Genomic DNA, 14,748 nt, shown 5'->3' on the forward strand with positions numbered 1-14,748 from the left:
CGCAGCAGCTGCTGCATCTCCGTGAAGCACCCAAAGCACAGCGCCTCCAGGAATCCGAGGATGCGGATCACAATGGCGACGTCGAGGTTCTCCACGTCCTGGTCGCGACGCAGCCGGTCAAGCGGGTCCTCGTGCTCCCGCTTGAACAGCAGCTCCTGCATGTGCTGCAGATGGCGCTGGATGGCGGCAAGGGCGCGCCGGCCCATTGGTCCGCTCTCAAACGCATCGTGGAACGCCCACTGCGACAGCAGCCGCTCCTGCTGCTGCTGGTGCTGCCGGCGGGCGAGCGTGCTGCCGCCCTCAATGCTGCTCTCCATCAGCGCAGCCGCGGCCTTTGCCTCAAACACGTGCGGCGTGGCATCCAGCATGAGCCAGCCAAGCTGCGCCGCCATGAGCACCGTGCACCTGTGGTTGGAGCTGAGCAGGAACAAAACCATGTCGGGGAGACCAAGGCTGTTGAGGGAGCGCCCAACGGTGGCAATGGCAGCCTCGTGGGCTGCTTTGGCTTCCTCGTTGTCCTCATCGTCAAGCTCCTGGTACACGCGACCCGTCTTGGGATCAACGACACACGTCAGCGCACACGACATGGCTGCGAGGAAGCCCACAATTGCCTCTTCCTCGTCCTCTTCCTCAAACTCGTGATGGTGGTGCTCGTGATCGCCAGCTTCCTCGAAGTGCGTCATCACATTCTCCAGGCACGTGCGGATGTTGATGTCGACGTTGACGTCCACCAGGTTGATCGGGTTCATCTGCATCGACTCCCCGTGCACACGCGACCGGCGGCGATTGCGCAGGCTCCGGAATGTCCCCGACCGCGCAGCAGCTGCTGCTGTCGTGGTGCGCTGTAGCTCTGGTCGACTGCCTTGTCGCGACTGCACGCCACTGCGCTCGCCATCAGCACCCAGCATGCCGCCCTGTGCCGCCTCCTCGGCCTCCTTCTCTTCCTCGTGCAGCCTGTCCTCCAGCAAGTCGGCCTGCAGAATACCCACCAGCGCCCAGAACGGCTGGAAGTTGTACTCCGTGGAGAGAAACGACATCCACGGCAGGTGCGGCTGCGAGAAGCCGTGGTTGAATGTCTCTCGCACTTGATCAACGAAGAACGGCAGCTCCTCTTGGATGCGCTCGCCTTCTGTCTTCACCTTCTCCACAGGCATCACCTTGCGTGGCGCCTTGCCACCGCCGCGGGTGTGCCCGCCACCGCCGCGCTTGCTGTGCGTGGCTGCAAACGAGTCGATTGAGAACGCGTGCCGCTTGCTCGACCCGTGCTTGCTGCCCATGCTGAGCGCGGTGGAGCGTGCTGCTGCCGTTCGCGCCTCCTTCGCCTCCGTCTCGTCGTACCACGTGTGCTCCGTCTGCACATTCACCAGCAGCGCGTCCTGCTGTGCCAGCAGCGTGCTCTTGAGCAGCTCGCCAGTGACATGTCCACCCAGCACGCGGTACTCGTGGTCCATCAGGTAGTGCGGGCTCTCAAACGTGACCGTTCGCCGGTGCTTCAGGAAGCGCACGCACTCCGCAACAAGCGACACAGCCTCTTCCTCAAGCCTCTCCGCCGGCACGCTGCCGTGCTCTTCCACGAAGATGCGCAGCAGGTCAGCAGCGAGCGGCAGCAGCGTCATAAACGCATACCGGTCGAGCGCTGCCCGGACCTTGCTTGGCTTGTGCTTCCACCCCTTGTCGATGGCCCGCAGCTCGTTGGCCAGGGGTCCACAGAGTCTCACGCACGTCTCCTGCTTGGCTGCGGCAGACACGAATCCAAAATCCTCAGCATCAACATCGTCGACAACACCATCGCCATCCTCGTCCGTGCCGTGCAGCAGGTACACATCTCGGATCAGCGTCAGCAGGCGAGACTGGCGGTGTGTGTGCATGTGTATTTGTGCGTGCATGTGTGTGTATGTGTGTTTGTGCGTGCGTGCGTGTGTATGTGTTTGTGCGTGCGTGCGTGCGTGCGTGTATGTGTGTATGTGTATTTGTGCGTGCATGTGTGCGTGTGTTTGTGCGTGTGCGTGGAAGGAAAGAAATGTGAGTCTGAGAGTGAAGGCATACACATGCAAGAATGAAACACGGCGAGCACACAGTGTCAAAGTGAACATGAACGGAGCTGCAACATTTCAGAACAGGGCATTATCACAGATGCACACGAAATACACACATAAGACACAAATCCTCACCACAAACACACGCACACACACACACACACGAAATACACGAAATACACACACATAAGCACCTTTGTGGCGGTTGGGAGTGTGACGCCGTCAATGAAGGGCTGTGCAAGTTCAGCGAGCGGCACGTGCTTGGCAACATGGGCTGCGGTGCCCTGGTTCCCGTGCGCTGTCACCGCATAGAATGACAGCAGCTGCTCAAAGAAATCGCGGAGATCATGCTCGCGGGCGGAGAGCGGCTGTGCGCTGGTGCCATTATCATCTTCGTCATCACCACGACCACCGGTCTTGGTGTAGGTGGACACGATGAACGAGATGAAGTGGGAGGAACCAAGCTCGTGCTCAAAGAGATGGCTCTTCTCCTCTGCCTGCAGGAAATGTTCGCCCACCAGGTCCTGTAGCTCCCGCGAGGGCGTGCCCGTGGGCGCAACAATCACCTCCATCAGCTTGAGGAAGTCGACGTTGCGACAGCGCGGCTCCTTGATCAGGTCTGCAATGAGGCGGTCCACCTTGCCTTCGTCCACCACGTGCTCCTGCACCAGGTCGGGCTCGCCCTCCAGAATACGGTGCAGCACCTTCTCTGCGTGGATGCCGTACGAGCACGCGTGCACGAAGAACGAGATGTCGTGCGCGTGCCCAAGCAGCTCCTGGTTGTGCTTGTTGTGCAGGCAGAAGAAGGCGAGGAATTCAAAACACGCGGCAAACAGATCCCGCGCTCGGTCGTCCTTGAGCGCCGTCTTGAGGTCGGCGCCAGAGAGGTGGTGGTGAAGGATGTGCAGTACGGCCTTGTGCGCGTTGGCGTTGCGCATCATCTCCTGGTGCGCATGGTGCGGCTCAATACTCACACCGGGCTTGCGCCACGGCAGACGTGGGCCACTCACGCCCTTCCGCTTCCTCCTCCCCGCCTTACTGCTGCTGCTGCTGCTGTCCCCGGGGGCCAGCAGGTCGGCTGCCAGCGTGCCGTTGACGGTGATGCACTGCGAGCACATCCACTCAATCTCTTCAGTCATGTGCGCGGCCGCAGTGTGCAGGTCGTCATGGTCCTCGTGCTTGAGCGTCAGCAGCAGCTGCTCCAGCTTCTCCAGGGCAGCCTCGTCCTTGCTGTCTGCAATGACGACGACATCCGACAGGCGGGCCAGCACGGAGCCCTTGACGTTGAAGCAGCGCAGCAGGAGATTGAGCGCCGCGACCCGCAGCCCGTCGCTCGGGTAGGTTGTCAGCGCCAGCAGCAGGTGCACAATCTGCTGCTGCGACAGGCCGTCCGTCTCGAAGAAGTGGCGGTGATCGCCGTTGTGCTGGATGAGGCTGACCTCGTGCAGGGCACGGTCGTCCGCGTGCGCCTCAATGTGCTTGTGCTTGTGCGCCAAATACTCCTTCTTGAACGCCGTGAGCAGCTCCGTCACCACCTCGTCCAGGTTCGCGTCCATGCACGCGCCGAGGGCGCGGCACACCAGCGTCTTGGCCTGCATGACCACGTCCAGCGACGATGTTGCGCTCAGGTCATCGTTCTCGCCCGGGTGCGTACGCACGAGCAGCGTGAGCAGCAGCCGCACCAGCCGCTTCCTGCTGCCGGCGTCCCAGTACAGGCCCTTGTTCACCAGGGCAAGCGCAACGTGCACCACCTGCTCCGTGAGCATGTTGCGGTGCAGCTCGTCCTGCTTGAGGGCGATCATCTCGGGCTTCTTGCTGTTGGCTGCGCTGTGGTACTCGTGGTTGTAGGTGAGCAGGCCGTTCTGCGACAGGTACGCCTCCACCCAGTTCACCACCTCGTCCACGTCAAACAGCTGCACCGCCGCAGTCTTGAGCTTTGCGTGCGACTTGTGGTTGGCCAGGTCCTGCCAGCGCCGGTTGGAGTGGTCCACGTCCGGCAGGTCGTCGCCGTCGATGTACAGGTTGACGAGGAGCGTGCAGAAGCGCGCCTTGACGTGCGGCGGCAGCTGCGACTTGAGGGCGCCCATGATCATGGGGAAGGGCGTGCGGGCCGCCGCGCGCAGCTCGCCCTGGCAGTTGCCCTCCAGGCACAGCTGGGCAAACAGCTCCAGCGTGGCGTCAAAGTACTCGAGGTTGTCGTGGTCCTTCAGGTACTCCTGTAAGGGGAGGGTCACGGTGCTCCATGCGCGGAAGGGCTTGCCAGGGGTGAGCACACGCGCGGTGATGCGCATGCCGCTGGGACCGTTGGCGATGGAGGGCAGAACGTCCGCTGACGGCGCGCCAGGAACAAGCATGAGGTCGCGGATGCTGGCTTGGGTGGAGGTGATGGCCTCACCGTCGACAGAGCACAGGGCGGCGAGGAGGCGCAGGTACTGCTCGAGAGCGGTGGTGGTGTGCGCCTCGTGGATGAGGGAGAGGTATGTCTCAATCGACTGCTTCGTGACGCGGTTGAGCAGGATGGTGTTGTCCTTAAACATCTCGTCAATGGCGTCGGCAATGTCCCAGTTGATGCCGTCCAGGTAGCCAATCAGCCGGCACTGGTTGATCATGGCCGTCAGGTGCGCGTTGGCAAACATGAGCCCAATGTGCACGTTCTCCCGGCACAGGTAGCTGATGAGGCGGTACACGTCGCGGGCGAGCTTGTTGTAGTGGCGGTACTGTGTCTGTGTCAGGCGCTCCCGCCACCCCTTGCCCCACTCTGCGCAGTGTGCGCCGTGGAAGGGAAGGCTGACCACCTTCATGAGCGGCACCTGCACCTGCAGGTCAAAGAGGATGTTCTGGTGCAGGGTGTTGGCGCGGCCCACCACGTCCTCATCATCCTCAATCTTGTCCTCCGAGCAGAACTGGATGAGCGCGTGGATGCTGCGGCGCGCGCGCTTGTACAGGTCCGCGTGCACGGGGTTGGTGACGTCTGTCAGCACGTCGTCTGCTGCCAGGCGCGTGAGCACCTTGACGTGGCCGAGCGCGTAGTAGAAGTCGCGAATGTCCTGCTGGTGCACGGACTGCAGCGAGAAGGCGTCCTCGTCGTGCGTGGCAATGAGCACCGTCTGCGCAAACGTGCTGCTCTGCCCGGTGTCGTCGCCTTCCTCGTCCTCCTCCACGGCGTAGTGCTCCGAGTCCACGTGCAGGAACTGGTCCGTCACCTCCGGGTTGCCGCTGCCGCGCAGGAAGAAGAACGTGTGGTAGGGGATGCGCAGGTCCTCCTGGCGCGACAGCAGCGCCGTGGCGGGCGCGTCGCCCTCCTGCGCGGAGTGCGTCGACTGCACAAAGGAGAAGAGGTTGGAGCTGCCCTTGTCTGCCGTGGGCGCCATGGCCCCCGTGGACGACGTGGTGCGCACATCCAGGAACTCGTTGGTGAGGACGTTCTTCAGGCGCACGCGGTCCGTCCACAGCACGGGCCTGCCGCCGCGGCGCTGGGTGTCCTCGAGCTCCACCTGCCAGATGGAGCTTGCGTCGTGGTACTCGTCCGGGCTGCGGCCGACGGCCAAGGTGCGCAGGCACACGGTGTTGTCGCGGCCGAGGAAGTCGTGCGCATCGCCCGTGCCAATGTGGCGCGCAACGACAAGGAACCCGTTGGCCTCGTGGTGGAACAGGCGCACAAAGTCGCCGCCCTTGAGGACGTGGACAAAGGCCTTGCTGGAGACGTTGTAGGCCGCAAACAGGCGCACGCGGATGCCCGTGGTCTTGCTTGAGCCGCACTCCATGAGGACCTTGGGCGAGTCCTCTGGCCGGTCCGTCATCAGGTACGTGCGGTTGCCCTCGATGACCACCTCGTTCTGGAAGATGACCTGGTCGTTGAGCAGCACGGGCTCGCCGACGGAGCGGATCTTGAAGCGCGGGAGGAGGCGGAAGTGCGCGGCGGCACGGTCCGTGTTCTCCAGCGCCACGGCGTGCTTGCCGTTGACGGCGCGGTTCTGGCGCGTCATGCTGCGCTGGGTGCTGCGGTGGATGATGCGCACGACATCACCGTACTTGAGGCTGGCGCCCTCCGGCAGATCGGTGACCGCCTTGATCTGGAAGACGCACGACTGCTCAAAGTTGGGCGCGGTCGCGGTCTCCGAGGATGACTTGGTGCTTGTGCTGCCATCAAACGCGGAGTCCGTGTCGCCCTGGTACACGGTGACCTCGCGCGTCGACAGAATGTCCACGCTGGCGAAGCCCTTGAGCTCCTCCACAAACAGCGACACAAAGTCGCCGTTGCACAGCGCAGTGCGCCCAGCACCCTGGCTGGCGCCACCAAACAGAGCCATCTCGCCGGTGGTGCCGGTCTCGGTGGCGGCTGCTTGCTTGTTGCACTGGTGCCGGTGCTGGTGAAGAAGGTCAGGTGCCTGTCTGTCTGGGTGGTGATCAGGAACACCACAGCGATTGACTGGTCAGACCGCCTGCGCTTGCGTGAGAAGCAGTCAAAGTAAGTAGTAAGCCGATTCCACCCAAAACAACGTTTGGTGTGCTTGAGTGGCTGGGCGTGAAAGTGTCGATCGCGTGCGAGGGTGTTGGGACCGCACGCAAAACACACAAACCACTGACAACCACAAAAGGGGCGTGGCCACCACCCTGATTTTGGGTTTGTTGCTTGCTTGCTGGGCGTTTTGCGTGCAAGAACACTAGTGTCGATGCGTGCTGTTGTTGTCAGAGCGTGAGGATGTGTGGTGTTTGACATGAAGGATTGTTTATTGCGACGCATCTCTGTGTACATTGCGTGTCATATCATCCAATCTAACCAAACAGTTGCAAAAGGAAGCTCGCCATCACCAACAGCAGCCACAGCAACAACAAGGCCGTTGATGTCAAGTGCCTGCGTGCGAACTCAGTTCTCGGCCTCCTCTTCTCCCACAGCACGTTCTCACCCACCACCAACAGCTACGCAGCCTGTTGCTGCTGTTGCTGCTGCATGTGTTCTCTTCGTGCGTGGCCATGAGCACGCATGCGTGCCAGCACTTTTGCTTCAAAGTCCTCGGAGAAGTCGCTCTTCACCACCGTCGCATCCTGTGCAATCAACCAATCAGCAATGACACAAACCACAAAGGAACACATACACACACATGGTATCGTCAGCAAAGTGGTGTTCGTACATTGAGGTTGTGAGAGGGCATGTCACAAATCACAGGATGCAACAGCGTGTGTGTGTATGTGTGTGTGTGTGTGACCAACACAGGACGCATTGCCAGCGCTGCGCAAACCCCAGCAGCAATCCACAAAGGTTGATATTGTGGGTACATACACTCGCACGAATGCACACTCACTCACACTCGCACACACTCGCACACACTCACCACCTGATCTCCTCGATTCGCTGTCCTCAGCATTTCCCTGAACCTGTCCTCTTCCTCCTGCAAGGGATTGCGCAGCAGAAGTGTGGAGACGGTGACGATGGTGATGGTGGTGGTGGTGGCAGTGATAAGACAGGGATCAACGCACGGGAGCAGTGGCATAGACCAACACACGCACACACGCGCGCACACACACCTGTAGCTTGCGTGCGCCCTCAGCCCGTAATCTGCGAATCTGTCATCAAGGCGACAGGCAGCAACGTGGTGAGTAATGATGATGGTGGCTGCTCATACTGGGCAGGGGGGGACACACACACACACACACACACACACACACACACACACACACACACACACACACACACACACACACACACACACACACACACACAAACACACACAAGTGCAAGACATCAGCAAAGCGCAGCGCAGGAGCACACCTGTGCTTCCAAGTCACGTTGCAATGTCTCTGCTGCAGTCTTGCTGCGCTTGTGTGCCTGTTCCCTCGCCTCAAGGTCTGCCAGTCAACGGCATGCACGCAATTGAATGTGCGCGTGTGTGTGTGGGTGAGTGTGAATGCATCCACGATGGCAACAAGACCACAGGGACACACATAAGATGCAACACAACCCAGTCACACGCGCACAAAGGCACGCTTCCACAACCAACAGCACAGCGAGACACACCTTCTCTTGCTTTGCGGTGCTCTGCATCCATCTTCTCCGAACGCACGCGTGCAGCCTGCCTCGCCTTCAACACCTTGTCATATGCAGCCTACAGCAGTTGTGTGCGTGTGGTGTGTGTTGTGTGAGTAAAGACCACCAGAAAGAACGGCAACCACTCCAACACCTCGTCCAGCACGACGTCCACAAAGACGTCTTGAAGACTGGTGAACGACGTACAAGCCTCCTCTTGTTCGCTCTGTGTGTGTGTGTGTGTCTCACCTTTGCTGTGGCATCCAGCAGCATCTCTGATGCCATGACAGCTCGCCGGAACATCTTCTCCGCTGACACCCCATGGGATGTGCGAGTGTGTGTGTGTGTGAGTGTGTGTGTGTGTGTGTGTGTGTGTGTGTGTGTGTGTGTGTGTGTGTGTGTTTGGTATGAGAGGTGAGATCAGATGCATCTGCACGTGTCACTTCTTTCATTTGCTTCCTTTGTTGTTGGTCGTCTTCTTCACGTATCGTACCATATCACTTCACCCACCCCAACAACAGCACCAACAACATGAGCACTTCTCCCATCATCCACCTTTCATTTCGACACACACACACACACACACCTGTCTCTGGGTCATCTGGATTCTTGTCGGGGTGGTACTTGAGGGCCAGCTTCTTGTATGCCTTGCGAATCTGCACAGCACAGCATTTGTGATGAGTGGCAGACAACGTGTTGCAATCGATGAGTGCAATGGTTGTTCCCACTCCACCCGACGACCACAAACAAACGTGTGTACCTCACGTTCATTCTCTCACTCAACCACACACCGCAATACCCCCGTGTGCGACTGCATATACCTCTGCCTCTGTTGCGGTGGTGGGCACACCCAGCACCTCGTACGGACACGACCCATCCTCCATCCCGTCTTCTCTGTCTGTCTTGCTCGCTGCTTGGTTGCTCGTTCGCTTGCTTCTTGGTCGTTCGCGCACTTCTTCTTTTTTTTTTGTTCTTCTTCTTCTTCTGTGATTGGTTGATGAGTCATCAACGACCAAGATGAGCGAAGCGGCAGAAGAGGTGGCAACAGCCAGCAGCAGCCCAGAGGTGCAAGAAGAGAAGGTGCCACTGGACGAGGAGGAAGGGGACGCAGAGAGGCACAGTGACGACAATGATGATGGTAGCGGCGCTGACAGTGATGGCGCCACTGGCACTCTCAAACACCACCAGCAACAACAGCAGCAGCAACAAGGGCAAGGGCACTCGTCCAACTCACAACCATCACCATCGTCATCACCACCACTACCACCACCGCCACCACAGCAGCAGCAGCACCAACAACAAGAACAACAGCAGCAGCAGCAGCAGCTCAGACACCAGTATGAGGAGCACAGGCAAGCAGTGAGCCAGGGAGAGAGCGTGTTCTTGCACCTGCCGCGAAACGGCGCAGCCAACCTCGTTGCATCTGGTGTGGTGCGCGTGGATCCCGATCGCATTCCACTGGACCAGCACATCACAAAGGACCACATCGCCGCAGCCGTGTACCGGGTGCAGCAGCGGCACTGCCGCCTGCGCGCGCACGTCCTTGCCAAGGACGCCGATCTCGATGAGCCGTTCCTCGTGCACACATGGCCCTCCCCCTACATCCCACCGCAGGCCGTGGTCATGCAGACTGCGCCCACAAGCGAGGCGGCCGACGCTGCGCTGCAGGATGTCGAGGCAGACTTCCTGCACATGTCCTTCGACTTCCACGCCTCGCACCGCGCCCTGTTCGCCGTTGCCCTCGTGCGCTCCAAGGAGGATGGCACATACCGCATAGCTGTTGCCGCACCCCACATTGTCGCCGATCTTCGCGGTGTCGTGCAGGTGCTCAAGGAGCTGGTGTTCCACCTCGGCGCCGTCGCATCCGCCATAGCCGCACCAACCGACACCGCCGCCGATGACAGCATGCGCAGCGATCAGCTCAGCTCTGTCCGCAAGGAAGACGACGACCTGACCCGCACAACCCTGCCGCTGGATGCAGAGCTGGCCAGGCTGCCGCCACCGCGACTGGTGGACCTCCTGCCTGAGGAGAAGAAGGGCTGGCTCAACTTCCTCTTTGGTGGCGGCCTCGGGGCCATGCGAGACCTCCTTGCTCACGACAAGGACAACAAGGCGCTGCAGTGGGCAGAGGATGCGGTGGCACCACCACCATCGCAGACCAGCCGGTGCGTTGTCGCCCGCTGTCAGCTGGAAAAAGACGTGGTGTCCGCCCTGCGTGCTGCTGCCCGCGCACACGGCACGACGGTGACGGGCGCCATCACCATGGCTGCGCTGATGGCCCACCGGGAGCACGTCGTGCACAGCGCAGACACACTTGCACGCGCCAGCAAAGTCATGCAGGCCAACGGCACCGTCCGTGTTCCCGTCACCACCACCATCGACGCACGCGCGCACACGCCCCACACGGGCCGGTCGCTGCCGCTGGACATGGTTGGCAACCTCTCTGTTGCCGTGGCCACCACCCACCCCATGGTGCTTGCTGCCGGCCGGCCGCTTGTGTGCGCCGACTTCTGGACTGGCGCGCGCGTGTTCATGGACGGCGTGCACGCCGCCCTGCAAGACAAGGCATACGCCAGCGCGGCGTGGATCTTTGAGCGCATGCCGGCGTTCACCGTGGCCAAGGCTGTGGAGGCCGCTGTCACCAGTGCGCCGTGCCCCATCACCACGGGCAATGTCGGGCGCGTGGAGGCGCTGCCTTCTCTCGGCTGTTCTCTCGACACGCTCTCAGCCACGTTCCACCAGTTTGTGCGCGGCGTGTATGTTGCGGTGACGACGTACAAGGGCGCCATGACCATCACTCTGAGCGCCACTGGCCTGAAGTCCGAGGACATGCGCACAGCAGCAGCGCACATGGCCTCCACCCTGCGAGCCGTCGCACACCACCACCACCACCACCATCAGCAGCAGCAGTCGTGACAGCAGTCGTGACAACACCATCAGCAGTCATGGATTCTTCTCTCTTGACCATCTGGCCCTTGCCCCTCTCTTTTTGTTGGTGGGGTTGTGCATGCGCTGGGTGGATGCGTGCTGCTCTGTACTGGATGGATGGATGCGATTCACATCACCAACCACACCTGCCTTCATTGTTACATTTCATCGCCCACCTCTTGCCTGTGACTTCTCTCCTCCTCTTCATTTCCTTGAAGCACTTCTGCTTCGCCTTGCCTGCAGGCACGTCTTGTGCGGTTTGCCCCATTTGCATACTTGCTTGCTTCACTTGTTTTGCTTGACAATATGATCACAGGAAAACACACAATGAGCAAGAGTCATGCCACATCCAGCATCCATCGCCCATCATCCGCATACTGCGGGCTCAGGCGCTGAACTGTTGCCAACCGAGCGGGTTTGTGAGGAAGCGCACGTTTGTCGGGCCGTTCCACAGGCCCGTGATGAGCTGGTCCCAGTACATGCGCGGGATCAGGTCCTTCTTCATCGAGTACATTGACCAGCGCTCCTTCCCCTGGTCAAAGAAAAACGTCTCCAGCGGCTGCAGCGTATGGTGTGGAGGAGATGGAGGGGAGCGGTGAGACCATGAAGGCATGCGAGGGTATGGTGTGCGGGGTGAGGGTGCAGCTTCGAGGTAATCCAGCAGAGGTAATCCAGCAGAGGTAACTCAACAGAGGTAATACAGCAAACGATGCTGGAACGAGAAACGACGAAAAGAGAAAGAGACATGCACATGCACAGGCGCACAAACACAGACATGTACATGCACACATGCACACACGTGCACACACCTGTCCGGTGAAGCCTGAGAACTCTGCGAGCACGAGCTTTCCGCGCCCTGTGACGAGCGGGCAGCTGGCGTAGCCGTCGTACTTGGCCGGCAGTGGCTTGCCCTCCAGCGCTGCAAGCAGATTCTGCTTCACCACTCCACTCTGATGTAATGGTACAAGCACAGGCGTGAGTGTGAGTATGTGTGTGTGTGTTTGTGTGTCAGAAACATGCTTCGAATGAGAGCAAGCGCAAGATGCACAACATGTTAGCGCCTGTCCCAACACGGTTGTACCTCTGATGCGACGGCAGCGGCAGTCTTTGATGTGGGAACGGATGAGCAGTCGCCAAGCGAGAAGATGTTCGGGTACTTGACATGCTGCATGGTGTACTGGTCCACGTCCACGAACCCTGCCGCGTTGGCCAGTGAACTCTGTCAAAGGATACACGGGGCGCATGTGGGGGAGGGGAGGACAACATGGAGATGAGCGAGCGGCATAACTGCTTGTCTATGTGACTGCCTGGCTGCTTCTGTGGAGGGATACACTGAAGCTTCGAGATTGCATCATGAGCATCGCTGCGGACTCACTCACTCACTCACGCACTCACTCATTCACACACTCACTCATTCACGCGCTCACACACACACACACACACACTCTCTCTCTCTCTCACTTTCTTGATAAAGTCTGGGGCGCTCATGTATGGGGTGACGTGGATGTAGTCGTAGTTGACAGTCGTGGTCTTGTCGCCTTGCTGGAACACGGCCTCCTTTGTCTCTGGCTTGATCTCCTTCAGCACACTGTTCACTTGCACGTCAATGTCGCGGTCCTTGCAGATGTTCGTCAGCACGTCAGCATACCTGAAGTGTGGTGCATTTTCGTGCACGTGTGAGCATGTGTGAGCAGTGGTGAGACTTCTGGCTGCTGCCGCCATCAACAGCAAGTGCGAGTGCAACAGAGAATACCTTGTCCCACCGCATAGCACACACAGCACACACACAACACACACACACACACACACAACATACACATGCCACTGACTTTTTGATGCCGAAGATGGCTGGGAGGCCCTGCATGAAGGTGACGTTTGTCTTGTCGCGCAGGCCCTGGCGGGTGATGTAGTCCTCAAAGAGATACATGATCTTCTGCGGAGCGCCGGCGCACTTGATCGGGCAGTCCGGCTGCGTGAAGATGGCGTTGCCTCCCTGCGTGCATCATGTGTGTGTGTGTGCGAAGATTCATTCGTTTGAGGTCATAGAAATGATGTAAACGCAAACCAACGACGCTCGGTGCACACCAGCCACCCACGCAAGACCTCAGCCCTTCAGCCAGCAGCAGCCACTGCGATGCAAGCAAAGATGATGACGTGCGTCACACCTTGAATGCCTGCATAAACTCCCAGGACTTTTCGCAGCTCTTGGGAGAGTAGTTGGAGGTGACGCCATCCTTACCCAGGGCATCCTTCAGGCCCTTGATCTTGTCCCAATCGAGCTGGAACCCAGCTGCGACCACAAGAAAGTCGTACGTAAACTGTGTGTGTGTTGGGGGAGACGGTGGTTGGCAGGGGCATGCATGCAAGGGAGTGCAGTGAGATGAATGTGTGATGTGAGGCGGAACACGAGCACGTGAGGCGGAACACGAGCACGTGATGCTAGATGTGCGACAGCAGCGACAGCAGCGACAGCGATAGCAGCAAGAGAAAGACAGATGCTCTCTCCCACCCCCACGCATACACACATGCACACATACACACACACGCACGCACGCACCTCGTCGCCATTCTGGGTGACGACTTTGTTCTCCTCGGGCTTGAAGGCCACGGCGTAGTCCTGGATCCAGTCTGCGTTGCGGGGCATGACGGATGCTTGATCGCGCATGGAATCCTTGAACTGGTGCACGCCACCGCCAACCATGGTCCATGATGGCTGGTAGTAGTGCACGGACGAGGGCTCAATAATGCCAACCTGGTGTTGTTGGCATTGTTGCGGTTGCGCGTTGTGGTGTGTGTTGAAGTGTGGGACGGATGTTGTGAGGTTGGGTGATGGGGTTGCAGTCAACAGGAGACCAGCAATGAGGCTTGCTATTACAGTACTGCGAGGAGCAAGCAGCTCACGACACGCAGTTCATCACAGACCGAGAAGACCAACAGCAACAGACCAGACAAACCAGCCAGACCACGACCACGACAACCAAGCAACAGCCATCAGCCACCTGTCACCACAACCCACAATACCACAACGCCACCAAGGACAATGAGTGAGGAGAAACGTACAGCGCCCTTGCCGAGCTTGTTGGAGAGGGTTGAGCTGACGGCGAGGCCACCAGCGCCGCCGCCGACAGTCAGCACCTTGTAGTGCTTTGCACGGCGTGCATTGAGCAGCATCGTCGCCGCCGCACGGCGTGTGGCCGCCTGACTGCACTGCATCATGGCTGTTGTTGAAGGGAGAGGGAGAGGAAGAAGGGGGAGGAAGAGGGAGGGGAGGAAGAGGGAAGGGAGAAGGAGAGATGTAGGGAGAGGGGTAAGCGACGACGTCGATGACAGCAACCACGACACAACACGACTTGAACAAACTACAGACAACAGAACACGATCGATCCAAGCAAGCAAGCAAGGCAAAGGCAAAGGAGAATGATGGCAGTGTGAGCAGCGTGGGTGTCGAAACGAAATGTCACCAACAGGGACAACAGCGGGGGGCCCGGACGCAACAACGGACCAGGACATGTGGTGTGGAGTCTCGCTCTCTCTTGCCTTCTTGCTTGCTTGTTGGCGTGAAGTTGACCTTGAAGTTGAGATGAGAGTGGTGCAGAGAATGGCTTGTTGGTTGGTTGGTTGGTTGGTTGGTTGGGCAGCCACAGCCAACACGTCTCGGTCCAGTGACAACCCGGCACGATGTGCTGGGAGGAGGTGTGTGTGGCGGTGGGATGGCGGTCACATGGCGGTGATTTGATTGATTGTGGGTGGGATCCGTGG

The 14,748-nt window shown here is 59.4% G+C and overlaps 4 protein-coding genes across 5 annotated transcripts in view; 1 reads left to right on the forward strand and 3 right to left on the reverse strand.

Annotated features, from left to right (window-relative positions):
• The window catches only part of PTSG_09597 (cardiac ryanodine receptor), a gene marked incomplete at its 5' end in the record, with an annotated part of 8,652 nt that extends 2,306 nt beyond the window's left edge, over nt 1–6,346 (reverse strand). The window contains 2 exons of the mRNA XM_004989969.1: nt 72–1,850; nt 2,231–6,346. Coding sequence (XP_004990026.1) covers nt 72–1,850; nt 2,231–6,346 — 5,895 coding nt within the window. The remainder of the gene's footprint in view (nt 1–71; nt 1,851–2,230) is intronic.
• A 402-nt stretch (nt 6,347–6,748) lies between these two features.
• PTSG_09598 (Dnajc17 protein) lies at nt 6,749–9,047 on the reverse strand. The gene is made up of 8 exons (XM_004989970.1): nt 8,883–9,047; nt 8,648–8,717; nt 8,311–8,372; nt 8,053–8,140; nt 7,807–7,883; nt 7,563–7,601; nt 7,370–7,426; nt 6,749–7,082 (listed from the first exon to the last, which is right to left on the reverse strand). Exons 1-8 carry the CDS (start codon nt 8,943–8,945, stop codon nt 6,957–6,959), a joined length of 582 nt encoding a protein of 193 aa, XP_004990027.1. The 5' UTR covers nt 8,946–9,047; the 3' UTR covers nt 6,749–6,956.
• PTSG_09599 (uncharacterized protein) lies at nt 9,038–11,323 on the forward strand. The gene has a single exon (XM_004989971.1). The coding sequence runs from the start codon at nt 9,079–9,081 to the stop codon at nt 10,975–10,977; it is 1,899 nt and encodes a 632-aa protein (XP_004990028.1). The 5' UTR covers nt 9,038–9,078; the 3' UTR covers nt 10,978–11,323.
• PTSG_09600 lies at nt 11,253–14,643 on the reverse strand. 2 transcript variants are annotated; one of them, XM_012637641.1, is made up of 9 exons: nt 14,527–14,643; nt 14,050–14,207; nt 13,547–13,741; nt 13,155–13,307; nt 12,819–12,982; nt 12,451–12,637; nt 12,071–12,208; nt 11,799–11,939; nt 11,253–11,548 (listed from the first exon to the last, which is right to left on the reverse strand). In XM_012637641.1, the coding sequence occupies exons 2-9, from the start codon at nt 14,203–14,205 to the stop codon at nt 11,375–11,377; spliced, it is 1,308 nt and encodes a 435-aa protein (XP_012493095.1). In that variant the 5' UTR covers nt 14,206–14,207; nt 14,527–14,643; the 3' UTR covers nt 11,253–11,374. The 2 variants fall into 2 exon arrangements, with proteins under 2 accessions (XP_012493095.1, XP_004990029.1); XM_004989972.1 differs by having other exon boundaries at nt 14,050–14,348.
• Between the last annotated feature and the right edge of the window lie 105 nt (nt 14,644–14,748).

The sequence above is a fragment of the Salpingoeca rosetta genome (assembly GCF_000188695.1).
Source record: "Salpingoeca rosetta unplaced genomic scaffold supercont1.26, whole genome shotgun sequence".
Classification (NCBI taxonomy): Eukaryota; class Choanoflagellata; order Craspedida; family Salpingoecidae; genus Salpingoeca; species Salpingoeca rosetta.